The following is a 16,163-nucleotide window of genomic DNA, read 5'->3' as shown; positions in this document are numbered from 1 at the left end:
GAGAAACTCCGACCATCGGGTCACCGACGAAAATGCCCTTCGGGGATTACCCTTACTACTCGAAGGACATGCAGCCACCTGATGGAGAGGCGTCAAATCCACCGTGACGACCTGGAAGGAGGCAATCGAGCTGTTACGTGCCACCTTCGCGCCCGGCGACCGGCGTACCAAGTTTACATGGAGGTATTCCGCCACGCGCAAGACCTGAAGACTCCAACAGACCAGTACATCAGCAGAAAAACCCTACGCTTCCACTTGCGTGAGCGAATCGGAGCGAATGGAGGATCGGAGCTTTCATATGTGCGTCGACTACAGACGCCTGAAGTGAGACGACGGATAGCGGTTCAAACCTTGTCAGCATCACAGATCCACTAACCCAGAGGGACACAGAGACCACCTGAGAATGGCCCTCGCAGCAACAACCAACGTTCGACCACATAAAGAGGCCCCGCAGATCCTACACCCGTCGGACTGACGCTAGCAGCTACGCCAGCGGAGCAGCTCTTCTCCAGGAGTAGGAGACCCGGAGCACGCCAGCAGAGGAGACTATCCCACTACGAAGCGAGAAGTTCTCGCCGTGGTACTGACCCCATCGCATCGCAGCTCTCAGCCTGTACGCTGGACCACGGAACCAGACACCTGAACCAGTGGTGCCAGTCCGGCTAACCCAGACCTAACCCAGTTCCAGAGACGACTTCTCCACCTAGGATCCTGAACTACTCATCGGGACGATTTCGTGTCCAAGCTTCGAGAAACTCCGACCATGGAGAAGTTTCCCGAATACGCTTGTAGGAGGCCGCCCGTGAGCAGAGACGTACGGGCGCGGAACCGCTGTTGATTTCTGCGGCCGTAGATAGCAACGATCGGATATAAATTAGAAGCCCGCAAAGGCATTTCCTTATTCGCTGTTCTGAGAGAGAGGATGAGGTAAGACCAACCGCCGCTCTCGGACAGCTTAGGGACTCCGGCAGGGGAGTTCGGCGATAATGCCTGGACGCCTGCTGGAGGGAGTACGCACTAGAGCAGGCCCGCCCAACTTTTGCTCTTGCCTTCAAAGGGCAACCGCGGATGGTTGCGAGCGAAGGCAAGAGTGACGGTTGGGCCCCACCATTGGGACTTTTCGCTCTTGAGGGGCGCGAAGGGCCTGGCTCAGTGCCTTCAAGAGCGAAGAGCAGTTCGCGGTTGCTCGTGCGAGCTAATCCCTGGACAGGCCTGCAGTAGAGTCTGTTCCTGGACGCTCGACCGATATGGAGAGTACAGCGATAATACCTGGACGCCTATCGGTCGAGAGAGTACAGAGTATCTCGTTTGAAAAAAGAAGAGAGTACGGGAGAATAATCCTGTACGTCCGTTCGATACGGAGAGTTCAGCGACAATACCTGGACGCCAATCGAACGGGAGAGTACAGAGTAACTCCTGGACGCCTCATTGAAATAAAGTCAAGTGCCATATGCACATTAGAATTCCATGAAATTGTATAAACGCAACGTCTGAATCCTGAAATTTGTAGCCCCATCCTCTCAACCAAACCATGTATTCCTACCTAATCCGAATAAATATTGTCTGTCCAGAATTTTTCCTTGTTCCTATCCACGAAGACAACAAGGGTAACTTCTGCATTTTACTGTGTTCGTCCCGCATCTACATACATATATATTGTCTCATAAATTACACAGTAAAAACGAATGTTCAGGCTGCGCGTTTACGGACGTACATAATAACGGCCGTGTAAACGATCTACATATGAATATAAAAAAGTGAGGTGAGAAAAACACAGCGAACGGTTCCTTTAACTATGGTACGCATTCATCACAATTGTCCAAACACACCTTCCCCCTCCTTCCTCCCCGCGTCCCTTGCCCCCTTCCACGGAATAATATGTTTGTCGATCGCATCGATCAATTTATTAACGGCATCGTATTTCAAATAATTCCGTTGCAAGAGCTCATGCATCACTGCAAAAATGCGCTACCAAAGGAAAGAAAAGAAATGCCTCTTTGTTTGCGACCGTGTATAGTAATTCCTGAGATATGAAAATATTATTATTGTACTGAATACCGACGCTAAACGAGAGAGAAATTATATTAACGAGCTAATATATCTGATGCCGGTCAGTGACATATTCCTCTGTGTGTTGTGTAGTGACGGTGTGTACAAGCGTTTCGCTTTGCAGTAAAAGTTCCTACGAAGCGCGAGGTACTTGCGCAGCCTGGCGCACATAACGCCACTTATGCGGGCGAATTCGAGGAATCCGCGAATGGAAAGAAAAAATGCATAGAGATACTTGACCGGTTTCGTCCGTCGTCTATGAACAGCAGCGTTTCGCGGTTCGCAATAGAAGGATACTGCTGCATAGTATATACATGGTCACTTGATTACTGCAAGCTGTTTAACGAATTACTTAAGCCTAACATCTCATGTACGGGTAGTCGTACTTCCGCAAAGGGACGAACGTTTCTTTGATCGCCTGCGCCGATGCCCAGCGAAGGGCATAGTGGGGGCCGCCGGCTTTGTCGTTTGTGCCGGACAACCGACTTCCGCCGAACGGCTGCTGACCAACAACCGAACCCGTCGATTTGTCGTTAACGTAAAAATTGCCAGCCGTGTACTTGAACTCCTCCAGCGCTCTTCTCGCCCATTTCCTGCAAATGGGGATACGATACGATCAGATAGGCTCGGATGAGAGATTCTGTGGTGAATAGGAACACATACTCGTCTTGTGCAAATATCGATCCGGTTAAAGCGTAAGGCGTCGAAGATTCTACTAGTTTCATCGTCTCGTCCAGCTTCGAATCTTTGTAAACGTAGATCGACAGCAGAGGGCCAAATATCTCCTCCGTTATGATCTTATCCTTGGGATCTTTTGTTACTACTATTGTGGGATCAACGAAGTATCCACATCTGATGGAATGAACAAGTTAAGAGACGACGACGATACTTATCGAACCGTGTAAAATGAAACGTACGAATCGTCGTATCCTCCACCACCAATAATTTCCAAGTTTGGCGATTTCTTGGCGTGCTCGATGTAACCGGTGATCCTTTTGAATGCGGCCGCATCAATGACGGCTCCGGTGAACACAGTGAAGTCTCTAACATCACCAATCTTAAGTTTGTCGCGAATCGATAAGAGACCTTCTTTCACCTAAAACCGATGACATTCGGTAATGAAACGGAGTTCTTAGAAACCGCTGTCACGAATTTCGGGTGCATCTTGGAAAATGATACCATACGCACCTTAGGCCACAGCGATTCCGGAACGTACATTCTACTGCAGGCGGAGCACTTCTGGCCGTTGTATTCAAAGGCGCTCCTTATGGTCCCGTAAATAACTGACTCCACGTCGGCGCTCGAATGGATAAAATGATAATTCTTGCCGCCACATTCGCCTATTAATTTCGGGTAGTTCTTGTACTTATCCACATTTTGGCCGACTTGCTTCCACAAACGATTGAACGTCGGTACCGAGCCGGTGAAATTAATTCCCGACAAGTAAGGCGAAGCTGTTATGCTGTCGCCAAAGACAGGACCTTCGCATGGGATAAAATTCACTACGCCTGGTGGTACGCCCGCTTCTCTGCATACCTTGAAGATCCACCAGTTAGAAAGTATAGCAGTGTCGGATGGCTTCCACAGAACCGCATTGCCCTGCAAATAGTTAAAGGGATGCAAAATCTCTGTGAGCTACTTCTATTGGGATCTGTATGCCAGACTCGAATCAACCAATACTTAAGGGGTTATACCTAGTCAGGCGGCCAAAAAGAGGCAAATGTTTGTCAATTCTCTCCGTCAACCTGAGGATATATTAATATACTAACGAAATCTTTGTTGTTTTTTGATTTTAGATAATCTTATGGTTCCGAATGACAGTGCTCACCGCAAAACCAAATTTTTAAAAACGCTTCTTGGATGTCGGTTGTTACTTTATTATAAACTTAAATATTTTTGTATCAAAAAATTACCAAATGTTCTTTAAATGTTGCTCTTTTAAGCACAAAAAGTTCTGTAAGAATATATGCTTCCACTTTTTCAAAAAAAATTCACAAATATTCGCCTCCCCCTTAATCTATAGAATGATAATGAAATGCGAACCATTAGAGCAGGTGTGTAGCTAAGATTACCACCAATGGCAGTGAAGTTGAATGGCGATACAGCTGCGACAAAACCATCCATTCCACGGTACCTCATCGTGTTTAAAGTTTCTTTACAATCGGGTGAAATCGGATAGTACTTTAAAGCCTCTTTAGCGAAGTATCCATGGATTCTGAAGAAATCGACCAATTCTGCAGCACTATCAATTTCCGCTTGGATAACTGTCTTGCTCTGTCCGAGCATCGTGGCAGCGTTCAACTGTTGCCTGTACTTGTTCGCTATGAGGTCTGCAGCCCTCAACCAGATCTCTAAGCGCTCTTCGAATGGACATTTCTCCCATTCGCGCTGCGCCTTCACAGCCACATCTATTGCCTTTTTGACTAGATCGGGGGTTGCCCAATAATACTTTGCAATTTTCGCTTTGTGATTATGCGGCTGCAAAATGTTCCATTGTTATTGTCGACACAAAGTCCCCTACTGGTACTATTATTATTATCATGTTTTATATCTTACCATGACTTGGTATCTACACAAATCTGACTTAATTTCCTCATCTCCGATGACCAATGGCACTTCTTCGCACTCACAGGACATTTCATCCAGCGTCTTCTCCAACTCTGCCCTCTCCGGGCTACCCGTCTTATAACTGAGAACAGGTTCATTTTGCAGAGGGAATTCAGGAAGGTTCGGCACTGGTACTATCGTACCTAGACACCTGGCACTGATTCTGTTCAAACAAAAAGTATGAAGTGTATGTAACGCTGGGTAGGATTCAGTTCTTAGATAACAAAGTTCATTACACACTTTCCACCTGGATATTCGTGAACACATACATATGTTTATGTTTACTAATATGTAACAGATAAAGAGATCCTACATGAACAAATATTAGTCTCCGAGAGCTTGTGCACCTCCTATCATCACTAAATATTTGTCTGTGTACTTTGTATTAAGAGATAAATCTACAATGTTATCTTCAACCTGAGATTTCAAGGTTTAAACAGTTTGCTTCCTCATAGTCATATATATATATATATATGAGAAATGCGTACAATTATGTCCATCTTTTGTGATAAATGATAGTAACAGAAGCAATGGTGACTGAATAAAAATATGTAAAGAAAATTATTTATTTAAAAAACAACCCGACTGCGAGTATGTTTTAAAATAATAATTAATTAAAAAAAAAACTAAAATGATAAAAACAAGTCCATACTGTAGGGAAGTTAGAATCAAAATTGATCTTCATACATGGTAATCCAATAGTTACAATTTTAAAAGGGAGGTTTATTAGAAAAAAATATGTATTTTGTTTGATTGCAGTCGGGTGCCAAATAAACTGTCCAAATATTTCTGTATAAAGCCGGGTCCACATTTGTTACAGCACCCTGCTCTGTTACCGCGACCTGTTACCTATGTATCTAACGATATTCTGTTACTGCATACTGTGACTCGTCACTTGGTTCGGCCGTTTCAATTAATGTCTCGGAATCGTCCGATATCATCAGACATCGTCTACACTTGTTACCACGCGACCGATCAGATTGGTGACAGGTCGCGGTAACAGAACGCGATGCGGTAACAAATGTGGACCCGGCTTTATAAAGTAAATTCTTGTTATAGGTTACATGTTCGAGGCTGGCGGTTAACATACAACGAATTGCGTCCACTATTCTGAGCTATATTGTAAATTTGGCACCCGACTGCAATCACAATACATATTTTTTCTAATAAACCTCCCTTTTAAAATTGTAACTATTGGATTACCATGTATGAAGATCAAGTCTGATTCTAACTTCCCTACAGTATGGATTTGTTTTTATCATTTTAGTTCGTTTTTTTAAATTAATTATTATTTTAAAACAGTCCGACCGACCGACAAACACAGTACGCACTAGTTATAAGCCCGTTTCTACCATGCGTTGTACGCCCGTCGACTATCCCCACCATTTCTTGGAATCCTTCGAACGAGAGTGAGGGAACCCGAGAACGAGCGAGTGCGAACGGAAGAGTCGAAGGCAACTTCGTGTCGACTCCAACTTGAGCCGCCAATGCCGCGAGTGAGAAAACCCAAGAGCGAGTGAGAGGGAACGAAACAGTCGACACAAAGTTGCCGTCTGTTACGAAAGAGAGAAAACATGATAGGCTTCGTCGTTCACGTGCGTACATTTTAAATATGTAGTTGCACACATGGTTCGAGCTCGATTTTAATTCTATATAGCCTATGTCACTCACAGTGTTAAGACGAATCTAATGCTACCGCATTTGTCAAAATCGGTCCAGCCGTTGAAGCTCTAGCAGGGAACATGGAAATCTGATGGATACAAACATGACAGTCAAACACATTACCCTACTTCTCGGCTGCGCCGCAATCGGGTAAATAGTACAAGTGCTATCTCTACACATTTTACATATTTTAAAACAAACCAGAATTAACATATTCGTCATTGTTTAGAAATATTACATAAGATATGTTTTTGCAAGTATCGCGAAAAAAAGGACGCGTGCGCGCGTTACATAAATGTGAAGGTCTACTTATTTCGAGGGGGGAAGGACGTTATTTTAAACTTGCCGCATGTGTCACTGTCAAACCAATACCATGGTCACAGGAGATTATGTAACGGAGATCTCAGTGAACCATGCTATTGGAGTTATCGCTTTGTTATTAATTACAAGACATAAAATTCGATAACAACAAACGATGCTAACTGAATTAACCCGGCTAAGGTCTAAAGTATCAGATTCGTTAGACCATGAAACCCCGCGAAATTAACGTGTCGACGTAAAGGGAGTGCGCCCGCCGTTTCGATTACAGAGCTGTCAATCAAATCTCAAGGCAAGGGACTTAGCCGCGCAATGGCATGGTATCGTTTCCGTTTCGCCGATATCGAATTTGATTTTCCCTCCGTTCATAGACAGAAATGTGAACCGAGCACAATTAAAATGGCTGCCAGATAAAAAAAAAAGGGATCGCATATCGATCGGCAAATATTGGGACAATCGTTAAAAATTCCGCTGTGTAATTTACACATTACGAACAGGCGGCAAAATAACGCGTGCCGCAACACATGGTACTAGCTATAACGGTGTATGGGTGCACAGAAATATCTCGTTTCAAGGTCGCACGTCTACACGCAAAGAATAAGGCTATTAATTTGAGGCAGACCTCGTGAATACATAACGTGGTTCCATGAACCCTTAGAAGTGACTTTCCAAAAATTGCTTAACGATTAAGGTTGATATACAGGCGGCCACAAAACTTTCCGTCTATTCGGTGGAAATAAAACGAAGGCTGGCAAAATATTTATCTAGATAAGAATTATGAATGACTAGTGAAAAATGCCAAAATTCTCGCCCGCTCCTTCATCGAGGAAAGATAATGGAAAGATGTCCAAGCCCTTTAAATATCGAATAAGGTGAATTGCCTTTTATTCGATTCTTTATTCGAACGGAATGCCTATCGATTTACCAACCATGGAATAGGATTTTCAAAGGCGCATCAGTTGTATAGATATTTTTATATTAGGCATACTCAAACGTATATCTACTTGTAAACTCGTTAGTTTCGCAATGCGGCAGGCCGATTTGAATTTGCGAGAAACGGCGACGGTACGTGTGTAGGAACCAATAATGTCTGAATTCGTTTCAAAATTTCTCAGTTAGAATTTATCATTTACTATAGGATACTCGTAACCGTGTCACAGAGGCGTTCGTTCAGTGTCATCGGAATAGACCTTCAAGACACCCCGTATATGCATGTGACATACAGGGCTGGATTAAAGGAGAGCTAGGGAGGCTGCAGCCCCGGGCCCCGTTCTAAGGCTTCAGTTCTAAGCAATTAGTTCGCTGAAAGATACAAGATTTTGCAAAATTAAAATCAAGAAAAAAAATTTTCAACTAACAGTTCATTTTACAATATTTTTCCGATGTTTGTCTTTTAATATTATTTTTCGTTATGAATGTTATTTAATTTTATGTACAATAAATTTCCATTTTGGAAAATTTATGCACTTTATTGTATGCTGTACGTATTACAAATTTTGTTTACACCCCGCTTTTCAACCACGGGGGCCCTCGAAGGTTTAATAGCCCCGGGCCCCAACAATCTTAGCCCGGACCTGGTGACATAATACCACTGCTTTACAGCATACTTAAAAGCCAGTGGCGGATTTAAGAGAAAAGGAGCAGGTGGCAAACGTTCTGAGAGGCCCATTTTTTCGGGATAACGAGGAGGTAGTCTACTAAAAGGGGGTAAGTGCACAGAAAAGTATAGAAAAAAAATAGTGCTTGGATAAAATCATAATTTTTTTAAGACAGGGTCCAAAGCAGTAGTTGAATGAAAACGGGCTCAGTGTAGTAACACAGGAAAAAAAATATAGTTTGGATAACATCATATGTTTTTTTAAGGATGAGGCGCTGGGGGCAGGGGGCCAGGTCGCAACTGCTGAACGGCCGCCCTGTTAAATCCGCCACTGCTAAAAGCCTGTCGATTATACAAAGTGTATGACAAACACAACTATGTATTACTTAAATGCAAATTTTAAACTACTAGTTATCCCGTAAAATTTACACACTTTCAATTTATGCCACTCTATGCCATGCTTAAAGCTTAAAAGTTTATAGTCAGCTATTAAACTGAATACTGAATCATACTGAATAATAGTGGACAATGCACATACAATTTGTTTACATTTATTGTTGTTTGTAGTTATGCCACTATCAACGTCAAACAGCGATACGTTTCCGGTAAAATAAACAATTCAGAAGTTTCAGAATGCAAAATGTTCGGTTGCCTTCGTGGTTTGTGCATAAGGTTACCACGCGTACTTTAAAATAAAGTATCTCACGTTATTATACGTAAATGTACTCTATACTTTTGAATAACAATAAAGTATGCGAAAATACTTTATTTCGCGAAATGATATTACGTAAAACTTAACGCAATATTATTGTACGTAAGTCCCAAACGTACCGTGATCATCTCAAAGTAATTTCTTATCTTCTATTTGTTTCTGCAACCTCAGCATTCACTAAGAAAGTTTTCTTTGCCACGAATGTGATTTGGCGGGATGAGAGAAACAAGACCACCCTTAATTTAATAAAGAACTAATTACAGATATATTTTAATATGAATATTAAGGGCAATGATGCCATTGAGTTAGTTAAAAGTGATAAAAAGTTACTCAGTAATGATAAAAGCAATAAGAAATATGTTTGGAAGAAATAAAAACTAATAAGATTAAAATGTACTTTCAGTTTTTTCGAGGGTACTTATTTTATACTTCGCGAAAGCAAATTTACGTTATTTTCCTGTAAAGAAGTTGGCAACCCTATTTTTGCACCTGACTTGCGATCGAAGTGGTATTAGAGACGTCGAGCGTCGCTGTATATACGCTTGGCAAAGCATAAATGAAAGATTCATGTGAAAGGTAAGACGTGCAGATCGAAGTATACACATGGGCAAGATCGTTGGTTTGAAGGTGGTCTAAACGTAGACGGTAGAGTAATAGAGAGAGAATCGCGTTGCCAAAAAAGTTGGTCAACGAACTGTCAAACGGCACCTTTCACGTCCATGTGGCTTTACAGTGGAAAATTCCGAGCGGCCCAGGAAGGAGCCTAACCTTCTCCTATTTAGACGAGGACGGAGCGATAGAAGGACAGGGGAAATTAGACGAAGAAGACGAATCAGGACCAATAACACACCGATAAGCTGAGGTTCTATATGCACGCGCGCTCCTTCGTTTACGGCGTTGCACGGTGCGTGTGTCAATGCGCGAAAAATAATCAATAGACTTCGCAAGGGCTAGATAAGCTAGAATAGAACAGGCGATTACGAAGTAGAGGATTTATATTCTAATCTCCCTGTGTACGTTCCCGCCCGTGTCACATTTTCAGTACTCACTTTTGACTATTAGCTATTAACGCTTGACGGCAAAGGCTCAACATCGTTCTTCTGTTCTGTTCACTTTCTCTTCGTAACTTCTGGCATGTACGCCCTTTCACCTATGTCGAGTAGGCTTTACAGGGCTAGCAACGTGCCTCGTCCACGACAATCACCGCAAGGATCGACCGAGATGCCGAATTGTCGAAACTACGACGACCGCCACCAGTGATGCCAGAATCGTGGGTTTTCGCCCACGGGCGCTACCCTCACTCCACGACCAAGCGTATACCCCCTCCTAGCGCCTATACCGCACCACACAAGCATATCCGTCCGTCCATCTATCCGTGTGCTGTACGCGTTGCCTGGCCGGCGCTTTCCGGCGAGAATTCGTTTTACCGACATCGATGCTTTTGGGTCACAAGCAAAAAGTCCAGAGTTCAAATCCCAGTGCGGATATTCTACTTTTTTTCTTTAATTATTCTCTAATTTCTCTTTCTATATTCTCAGAAGACTAAAGACTTGAAACTGTTAATTTACAAAGCATTTTCGAAGCTTGAACGCCTTCTGGCTTGTACCGCACCACACAAGCGTACCCTACCATCTTTCCGTGTGCCGTACGCGCTGCCTGGCCGGCGCTCTCCACCGAAAATTCATTTCACCAAGGTTCGAATCCTGATGCGAAGATTCTACTTTTTTCAATAATTATTCTGTAATTTCTCTTTCTATATTCTCAGTAGAATAAAAACTTGAAAACTATTAATTTACATCACTGACCGCCACTACCATCGAGCAAATACAGGGTCATCCGTTAAAACTGCAACCTACGCGCGCGCGAACAGACGAAAATGGCAACACCGCCTCACGGACACGTTCCACTACACCATTCACCGGCCCGGCGTTCGGAGGACTGCCAGCGACCGCTGGCGGCTGGACAGCAGTGATGCCCGAGCTTCGAAAATTTAAAGGCACGATTACATGCTGATGTTCGACGCTCGTTTTGAGCGTCAAAACCAGTCACGTGATCGGTCCATGTGATTTTCAGCATGAAGCGGGAAAGCTAAACTCGGTTTAGCTTTTCCGCTAAACGCTCGTTCACTCTGACTTGCTCTGACTCGCTCGTTCGTTGGTCAAAAGTTCCATGGGCCGATCACGTGACTGCTTTCACGCTCAAAACGAGCGTCGAGTAGTGGATCCTCCAGGGAGTGATCGGCATAACCGCAGCCATTTTGGGGCAAAACCGGAAATAAACTAACCCTGGCGTAGCTAAATTTTTTTAAATTAAGACGGGTACGAAACCAATCGACATTGTTTTCAAACCTCATTACAGTGATCTGGGGTGCGAGTGGTAAACCGATTATAAAAGCGGAGCGCGCGGCTCACTTACCTGGGCCGGGAAATTTCGTCCAGCTCTTTGCGACGTTAATTTGAAAGAGACCATCCTAAAATTTTCGAAACTCGAGCCACACTGCTGTCCAGTGGTCGCTGACATTGCTGGCAGCCCTCCGAACGCCGGGCCGGTGTATGGTTGTAGTGGAATGCGTCCGTGAGGCGGTGTTGCCATTTCGTCTGTCGCGTGCACGTTGGTTGCAGTTTTAACGGATGACCCTGTACGTGAGCCAAACCTCCCCTAACCCAGACCCCCCCCCCAACATGGTTCCCACCCTCCGCCAATTCTACAACGAAACAGGGCCGTAATCAAGCCACGAAAAATAAGGTGTACGGTAATCAGATTTAGTATTTCTTCGATGTTGGATGATCTTGGTTTCAGGATAGATTAACGGGTCTTGAATTATTTTGCTTGGAAGTACAATGGTACGGAGAAAAGTGTATCTGCACTAGAGCTGATACTTTTTGACCCGTCGAGTACCCGGCTACCCGGAAGAACTTCAAGCTATTGAATGTGATATTGTTATGTTCGATCATTTTTGGCTAATATCAACCAATACCACAGACAATAAAACATTCAATTTCTTGAAGTTGTTTCATGTAGCCGGGTAGGTACTTGACGGGTCAAAAAGTAACAGTTTCAATCTGCACAGAAATCTGTACATACATTTCATTGGTTTTTCATATTTATTTCAATTTCTTGGGTATTATTATTATTCAACGATGACAATGAATGTAATATTGTTGGGCCTGATAAGATTTTTTCAAAATTGACCAGTGAATTCCTGAAACGTAACGAATAAACTTATTTTTATAAAAAAAAATGTATATCGAAGGTGCACGCTCCAGGTGTATGTACACGCGTTATGTAAGAGAATCTATTTTGGCGGATTTCTAATTTCTTAGGTTTCGGGAACACTTAACTTTTAGTTTCTTTTTTGAAGGAACTTCGTTGATGGATTAATCAAGTCGGGGGACACTGCAGTTTGTACAAAGTTTAATAATGTAATAATCTATTAAGTTACATAAAGTATTATTAGCGAACGAGGTCTCCTCAGTTATCTTCCTGTTGCATCTGCAGCTCGCGTAATAATTGCGCTCTTTGCTTTTCTAATTCATCCTCGGAGAGTTCATGATGCTCGGCGTTTTCAGTGACAGACCCTTCGCTGTGAGCGGAAGCTCTCCTGTGCTTCTCCTCTTTTCGTTTCCTCTCTGGCGATTCTTCGGAAGATGGAAGCCTCGAGTGTGATCTCTGTACGAAAATATGACGATTAGTTGTCGGTGGATTTATTGCAAACAAAAGAGTATCAGTCGTATCTGCACTTACAGAGTGACTGCGACCTCTTTTCTTTTTGCTCTTCTTCCTTTTCGCTTTTTTAGTGTCGGACTCGGAACTATCCGATTTACTGGGAATGCTAGGTGAACGAGACTTGTGCCTCTTTTTCTTCAAACCTTTATCACTGCCCTCAGAATCCTACGAGAAAGCAAAATACAATTAATTATCGGGAAATAGTCTTGTAAAATTGTGTAATGTACTTACACTATGCGATCGAGATCGTGATTTTCGTTTCACCTTTTTGGTCTTCTTCTTTTTACTTCTGATATGATGATGACTACAACTCTCCTCGAGTTCGTGCTGATACTCCTTGAAAATTCTAACTCTTTCACTTTCTAGCGTGATAGCTTTAAAGTCTGGTTCCTCCTCGATCTTACTCCGTACATCTTCCCACGTCATTTGATAATCGACATTGAGGGTCTTCAGTAAACTCTTGAAACCCGTCTCTAATTTCTTAAACTTCCTAGTCTCTTCCTTCACGCGCTCTTTCTCTCGCGCTTCAGCTTTCTCAAGCAACAAATTGTACGTCAGCTTTACATTGCCTGCATCCAACGTCGCAGACTTCCTGTCCTCGCATACAACGGTTGCAAACTCTTCGAAAGTCGTGTTAACTTGAACTTCGAAGTTCTTGTCTTTTAGGATTTCTCTTATGATTTTCTTCTCGTCGTGGAACCTAGACTTCAGATCCTCCACGTAAAATTTAAACAGATCCAATGGAGTTGATCCAGTTTGGCCTAGCATAGCTGAAAATCTTAGGTCAGCGGACAGCATTGGATAAAGCTCTACCCAAAGTGACATCGATGTTAATTTTCCTTGCTCGTGGAGCTCGTCAAGTAAACTCTGAAAGACAATCCCATTATAGGAAACCATTTACATAAATTGAATATTAAAAGATCGGCAGTATAAAGAGTTTATGAAACTTACTATAAAAGCGTCCCTGTTTTTTCTCTCCTGTCGTTTCCTACGCTTCTTTTCGTGTTCCTTCTCTTCTTCTTCGTCCTTTTCTAACTGACGTATGTGATTTTCAAACACAAGCAGGGCGTCTTCCTTGTCCATTTCCAATAAGTCTGCATCTTCCGCGAAAGCTGCATGTTGCAGAAGCAATGCTTGTGCTTCCTGCCAAGTGGTCCTGTACGTAACATCAGTCATAGTATCTAAAACTTGAGCTAGTCTCTTAGTATTCCGTTTCTTCAGCTGTTTCGAATCCTCTTTTTCACGTTTAGCCAAATTGAAAATAACATCTTCGTAAATGTCTCGGCGGTCCGAGTCGCCTACAGCTCTCCACACCTCCAAGTTACCGTACATCTCTTCGCACTTATAATATTTTGTCGTACTCGTCATTCTATCGTTCTCCAACAGAAATTGTTCCAAATCCTCCTTAGCTTTCTTCAACCTGTTTAACACAGTATATATTACTCCCTCCGCCTTTTACGCTCAAATCCTGTTCACCGTATAAACTCGTGTAACATCACTTACCTCAATCGTTCTTGTTCGCGCTCCTCTTTAAGCTTTTGTGTCTTATATGCATTGAACGCTTGCTTACGCTCATTCAGCTTCTTCATTTGCGGATACCTAGGGTCGCTTTGAATTAATTTCACTGCCTGTTCCCAAGTAGCGTTTGACGGCACATCTCTTTCTCTTAATAACTCTTTGAACGCTTCGATTGCCTCTTTCTTATCTTTGAATTGCATTTTCGGTTCGGGGGTACTGGTGCGGCTATCGTTCGCCGATCCCTTGGCAGAATTGCTATCCTCGTCCGGCTTCGCAGGCGGAGTAGGAATGTTTATCGCTGCGAGCGTAGCAGCCATAGCTTGCTCAATCGCGGACTTTCCACCTGGTTCTGGTGTGCTAGTCTGGGACGCATTTGTCATTGCGATATTTGGGGATAAGTGTTGCATGACTGCAGGAACTATACTGAAAGACCAGGACATTGGTAATTACACTTCTATCTCACGCTTTGTCCTTCATATCGTCGAAGCTTATAATCTGTAACATTTACTAACGTGTTTGTGGCACTCGCAACAACCGCTGCCGCAGTAGCGGCGGCTTCTTCGGCTGCGATTCGCGATTTCAGTTCTTCCAATTCGCTAGGGATAGTCCACCTAGATTCCTTAGTTGTTACGTTATGATAGTATACTTTCCCATTCTCGGATTTATATTCTTTCCAAGGGCATTGCGATAGAAGCAGCTCGCTAGGCGTTTTTAGCTCGTCAGGTTTCTCCCACAACGATTGCTTTGTGATACCATTATAATAATACGTTCTGCCGTCCGGAGCTTTGTGCTCTGTCCAATCGCTCTTCTTGTCTGACGCTGCAATAGGTTGAACACTAGATGCGGCTTCGCTCGCTATAGGTGCTGGGGGAGGAATACCTGGTGCTGTTATTTGAGGAGGTGCTGCTAAAATATAAGGAATATTTGAATAAAATATACTTTTATAAATTAATGGACATGTCGTAAGTAGAAGTATTGACCTATAACTCCAGCATCGGGTAGAGGAGCAGCATTTATTGGAAAACTAAAACCGGGAGGAGGGATGGAGAATTGTGGAGGCATTATACCCGGCGGGCCAGGCGGCAGGCTAGGGGGAGGTATGAACGGTGCGGTGGGCATAATAGGGGGTACAAAACTAGAAGCGATATTTGGAGTGGCTGGTGGAAACCCGGGTACCGCAGCAGGTGGTGGTATACCATCATTCGAAGCCTATAACACATTGTAAAATAAAAATGAAATGTAAGACTTTCAAATTATATATCACACATAGTTAGAAAAATTATTTCACTTAGGAAACTGAGGAATACGCAATCGTTCCGTGATTATTAAATATTCCCCGTGTATCGCTAAGGGCAACGAGGAAACGTTACAAAAGCAACACAAATCATAAAAATGGAGACAGTTTTATCTCAAAATTATGTCCCTGAAAATTATTACAAATCGTAAGAAACAGATTATCAATGAAACTCGGGAGCAAGGTTACTAGCTGTTAAACGCTTATTCTATGTTAAGTAATGGCATACCATTTTCTTAAGAACAAAGGTATCCTCTTTTCGAGTCAAATCATTGAAACCAAAAAGTATCTCTTAAAAATCACCACGTTTAATTGTTTATAAATCAAACGATGTAGGCACACACTACCTCTCAGCATAAACTATACTAAATTGTATTCGATAGTATGCGATAGCACGAAACTATAGTAAATCACGCGTAAACACAGGGTGACCGTAAAATCTTACACTTACTTCCCTTCCCCGTACCAAGTGTCCCGTATAATTACACTCGAATTAAATATACATTGTAATATATATCTCGATTAATTCAACCCTATATATTACATCCCGCGAAATGTCACGGAAACATGATATATCTCTACTAAATTCTTCTCGATAAACTCAGATCTCAAAGTCACCCTATATAACACATCACTTTTCGTACTTATCGATAGAGTATAATTTTCAATCGCTTAACATT

At 42.9% G+C, this 16,163-nt stretch overlaps 2 protein-coding genes and 1 long non-coding RNA gene across 6 annotated transcripts; 1 reads left to right on the top strand and 2 right to left on the bottom strand.

Annotated features, from left to right (window-relative positions):
- Positions 1 to 1,889: 1,889 nt before the first annotated feature.
- Positions 1,890 to 10,218, bottom strand: P5cdh1 (delta-1-Pyrroline-5-carboxylate dehydrogenase 1). Of its 2 annotated transcripts, none has more exons than XM_076815793.1 (7): positions 9,995 to 10,218; positions 4,606 to 4,819; positions 4,093 to 4,527; positions 3,238 to 3,648; positions 2,967 to 3,145; positions 2,713 to 2,901; positions 1,890 to 2,642 (listed from the first exon to the last, which is right to left on the bottom strand). In XM_076815793.1, exons 1-7 carry the CDS (start codon positions 10,036 to 10,038, stop codon positions 2,408 to 2,410), a joined length of 1,707 nt encoding a protein of 568 aa, XP_076671908.1. In that variant the 5' UTR covers positions 10,039 to 10,218; the 3' UTR covers positions 1,890 to 2,407. The 2 variants fall into 2 exon arrangements, with proteins under 2 accessions (XP_076671908.1, XP_076671909.1); XM_076815794.1 differs by lacking the exon at positions 9,995 to 10,218 and adding an exon at positions 4,897 to 4,915.
- Positions 6,003 to 8,107, top strand: LOC143370544 (uncharacterized). 2 transcript variants are annotated; one of them, XR_013085652.1, is made up of 4 exons: positions 6,003 to 6,251; positions 6,330 to 6,468; positions 6,908 to 7,701; positions 7,775 to 8,107. It is a non-coding gene; the product is annotated as an uncharacterized LOC143370544 (long non-coding RNA). The 2 variants fall into 2 exon arrangements; XR_013085651.1 differs by having other exon boundaries at positions 6,330 to 7,701.
- A 2,124-nt stretch (positions 10,219 to 12,342) lies between the features above and the next one.
- On the bottom strand, positions 12,343 to 15,865 carry Prp40 (pre-mRNA processing factor 40). Of its 2 annotated transcripts, none has more exons than XM_076815792.1 (8): positions 15,713 to 15,865; positions 15,170 to 15,398; positions 14,702 to 15,095; positions 14,175 to 14,612; positions 13,623 to 14,091; positions 12,936 to 13,538; positions 12,690 to 12,836; positions 12,343 to 12,614 (listed from the first exon to the last, which is right to left on the bottom strand). In XM_076815792.1, exons 1-8 carry the CDS (start codon positions 15,713 to 15,715, stop codon positions 12,417 to 12,419), a joined length of 2,481 nt encoding a protein of 826 aa, XP_076671907.1. In that variant the 5' UTR covers positions 15,716 to 15,865; the 3' UTR covers positions 12,343 to 12,416. The 2 variants fall into 2 exon arrangements, with proteins under 2 accessions (XP_076671907.1, XP_076671906.1); XM_076815791.1 differs by having other exon boundaries at positions 12,903 to 13,538; positions 15,713 to 15,864.
- Positions 15,866 to 16,163: the final 298 nt, after the last annotated feature.

The sequence above is a fragment of the Andrena cerasifolii genome, chromosome 6, assembly GCF_050908995.1.
Source record: "Andrena cerasifolii isolate SP2316 chromosome 6, iyAndCera1_principal, whole genome shotgun sequence".
Classification (NCBI taxonomy): Eukaryota; Metazoa; Arthropoda; class Insecta; order Hymenoptera; family Andrenidae; genus Andrena; species Andrena cerasifolii.
The sequence above is the reverse complement of the archived record's forward strand: the minus strand, read 5'-3'. Positions and strand labels throughout refer to the sequence as shown.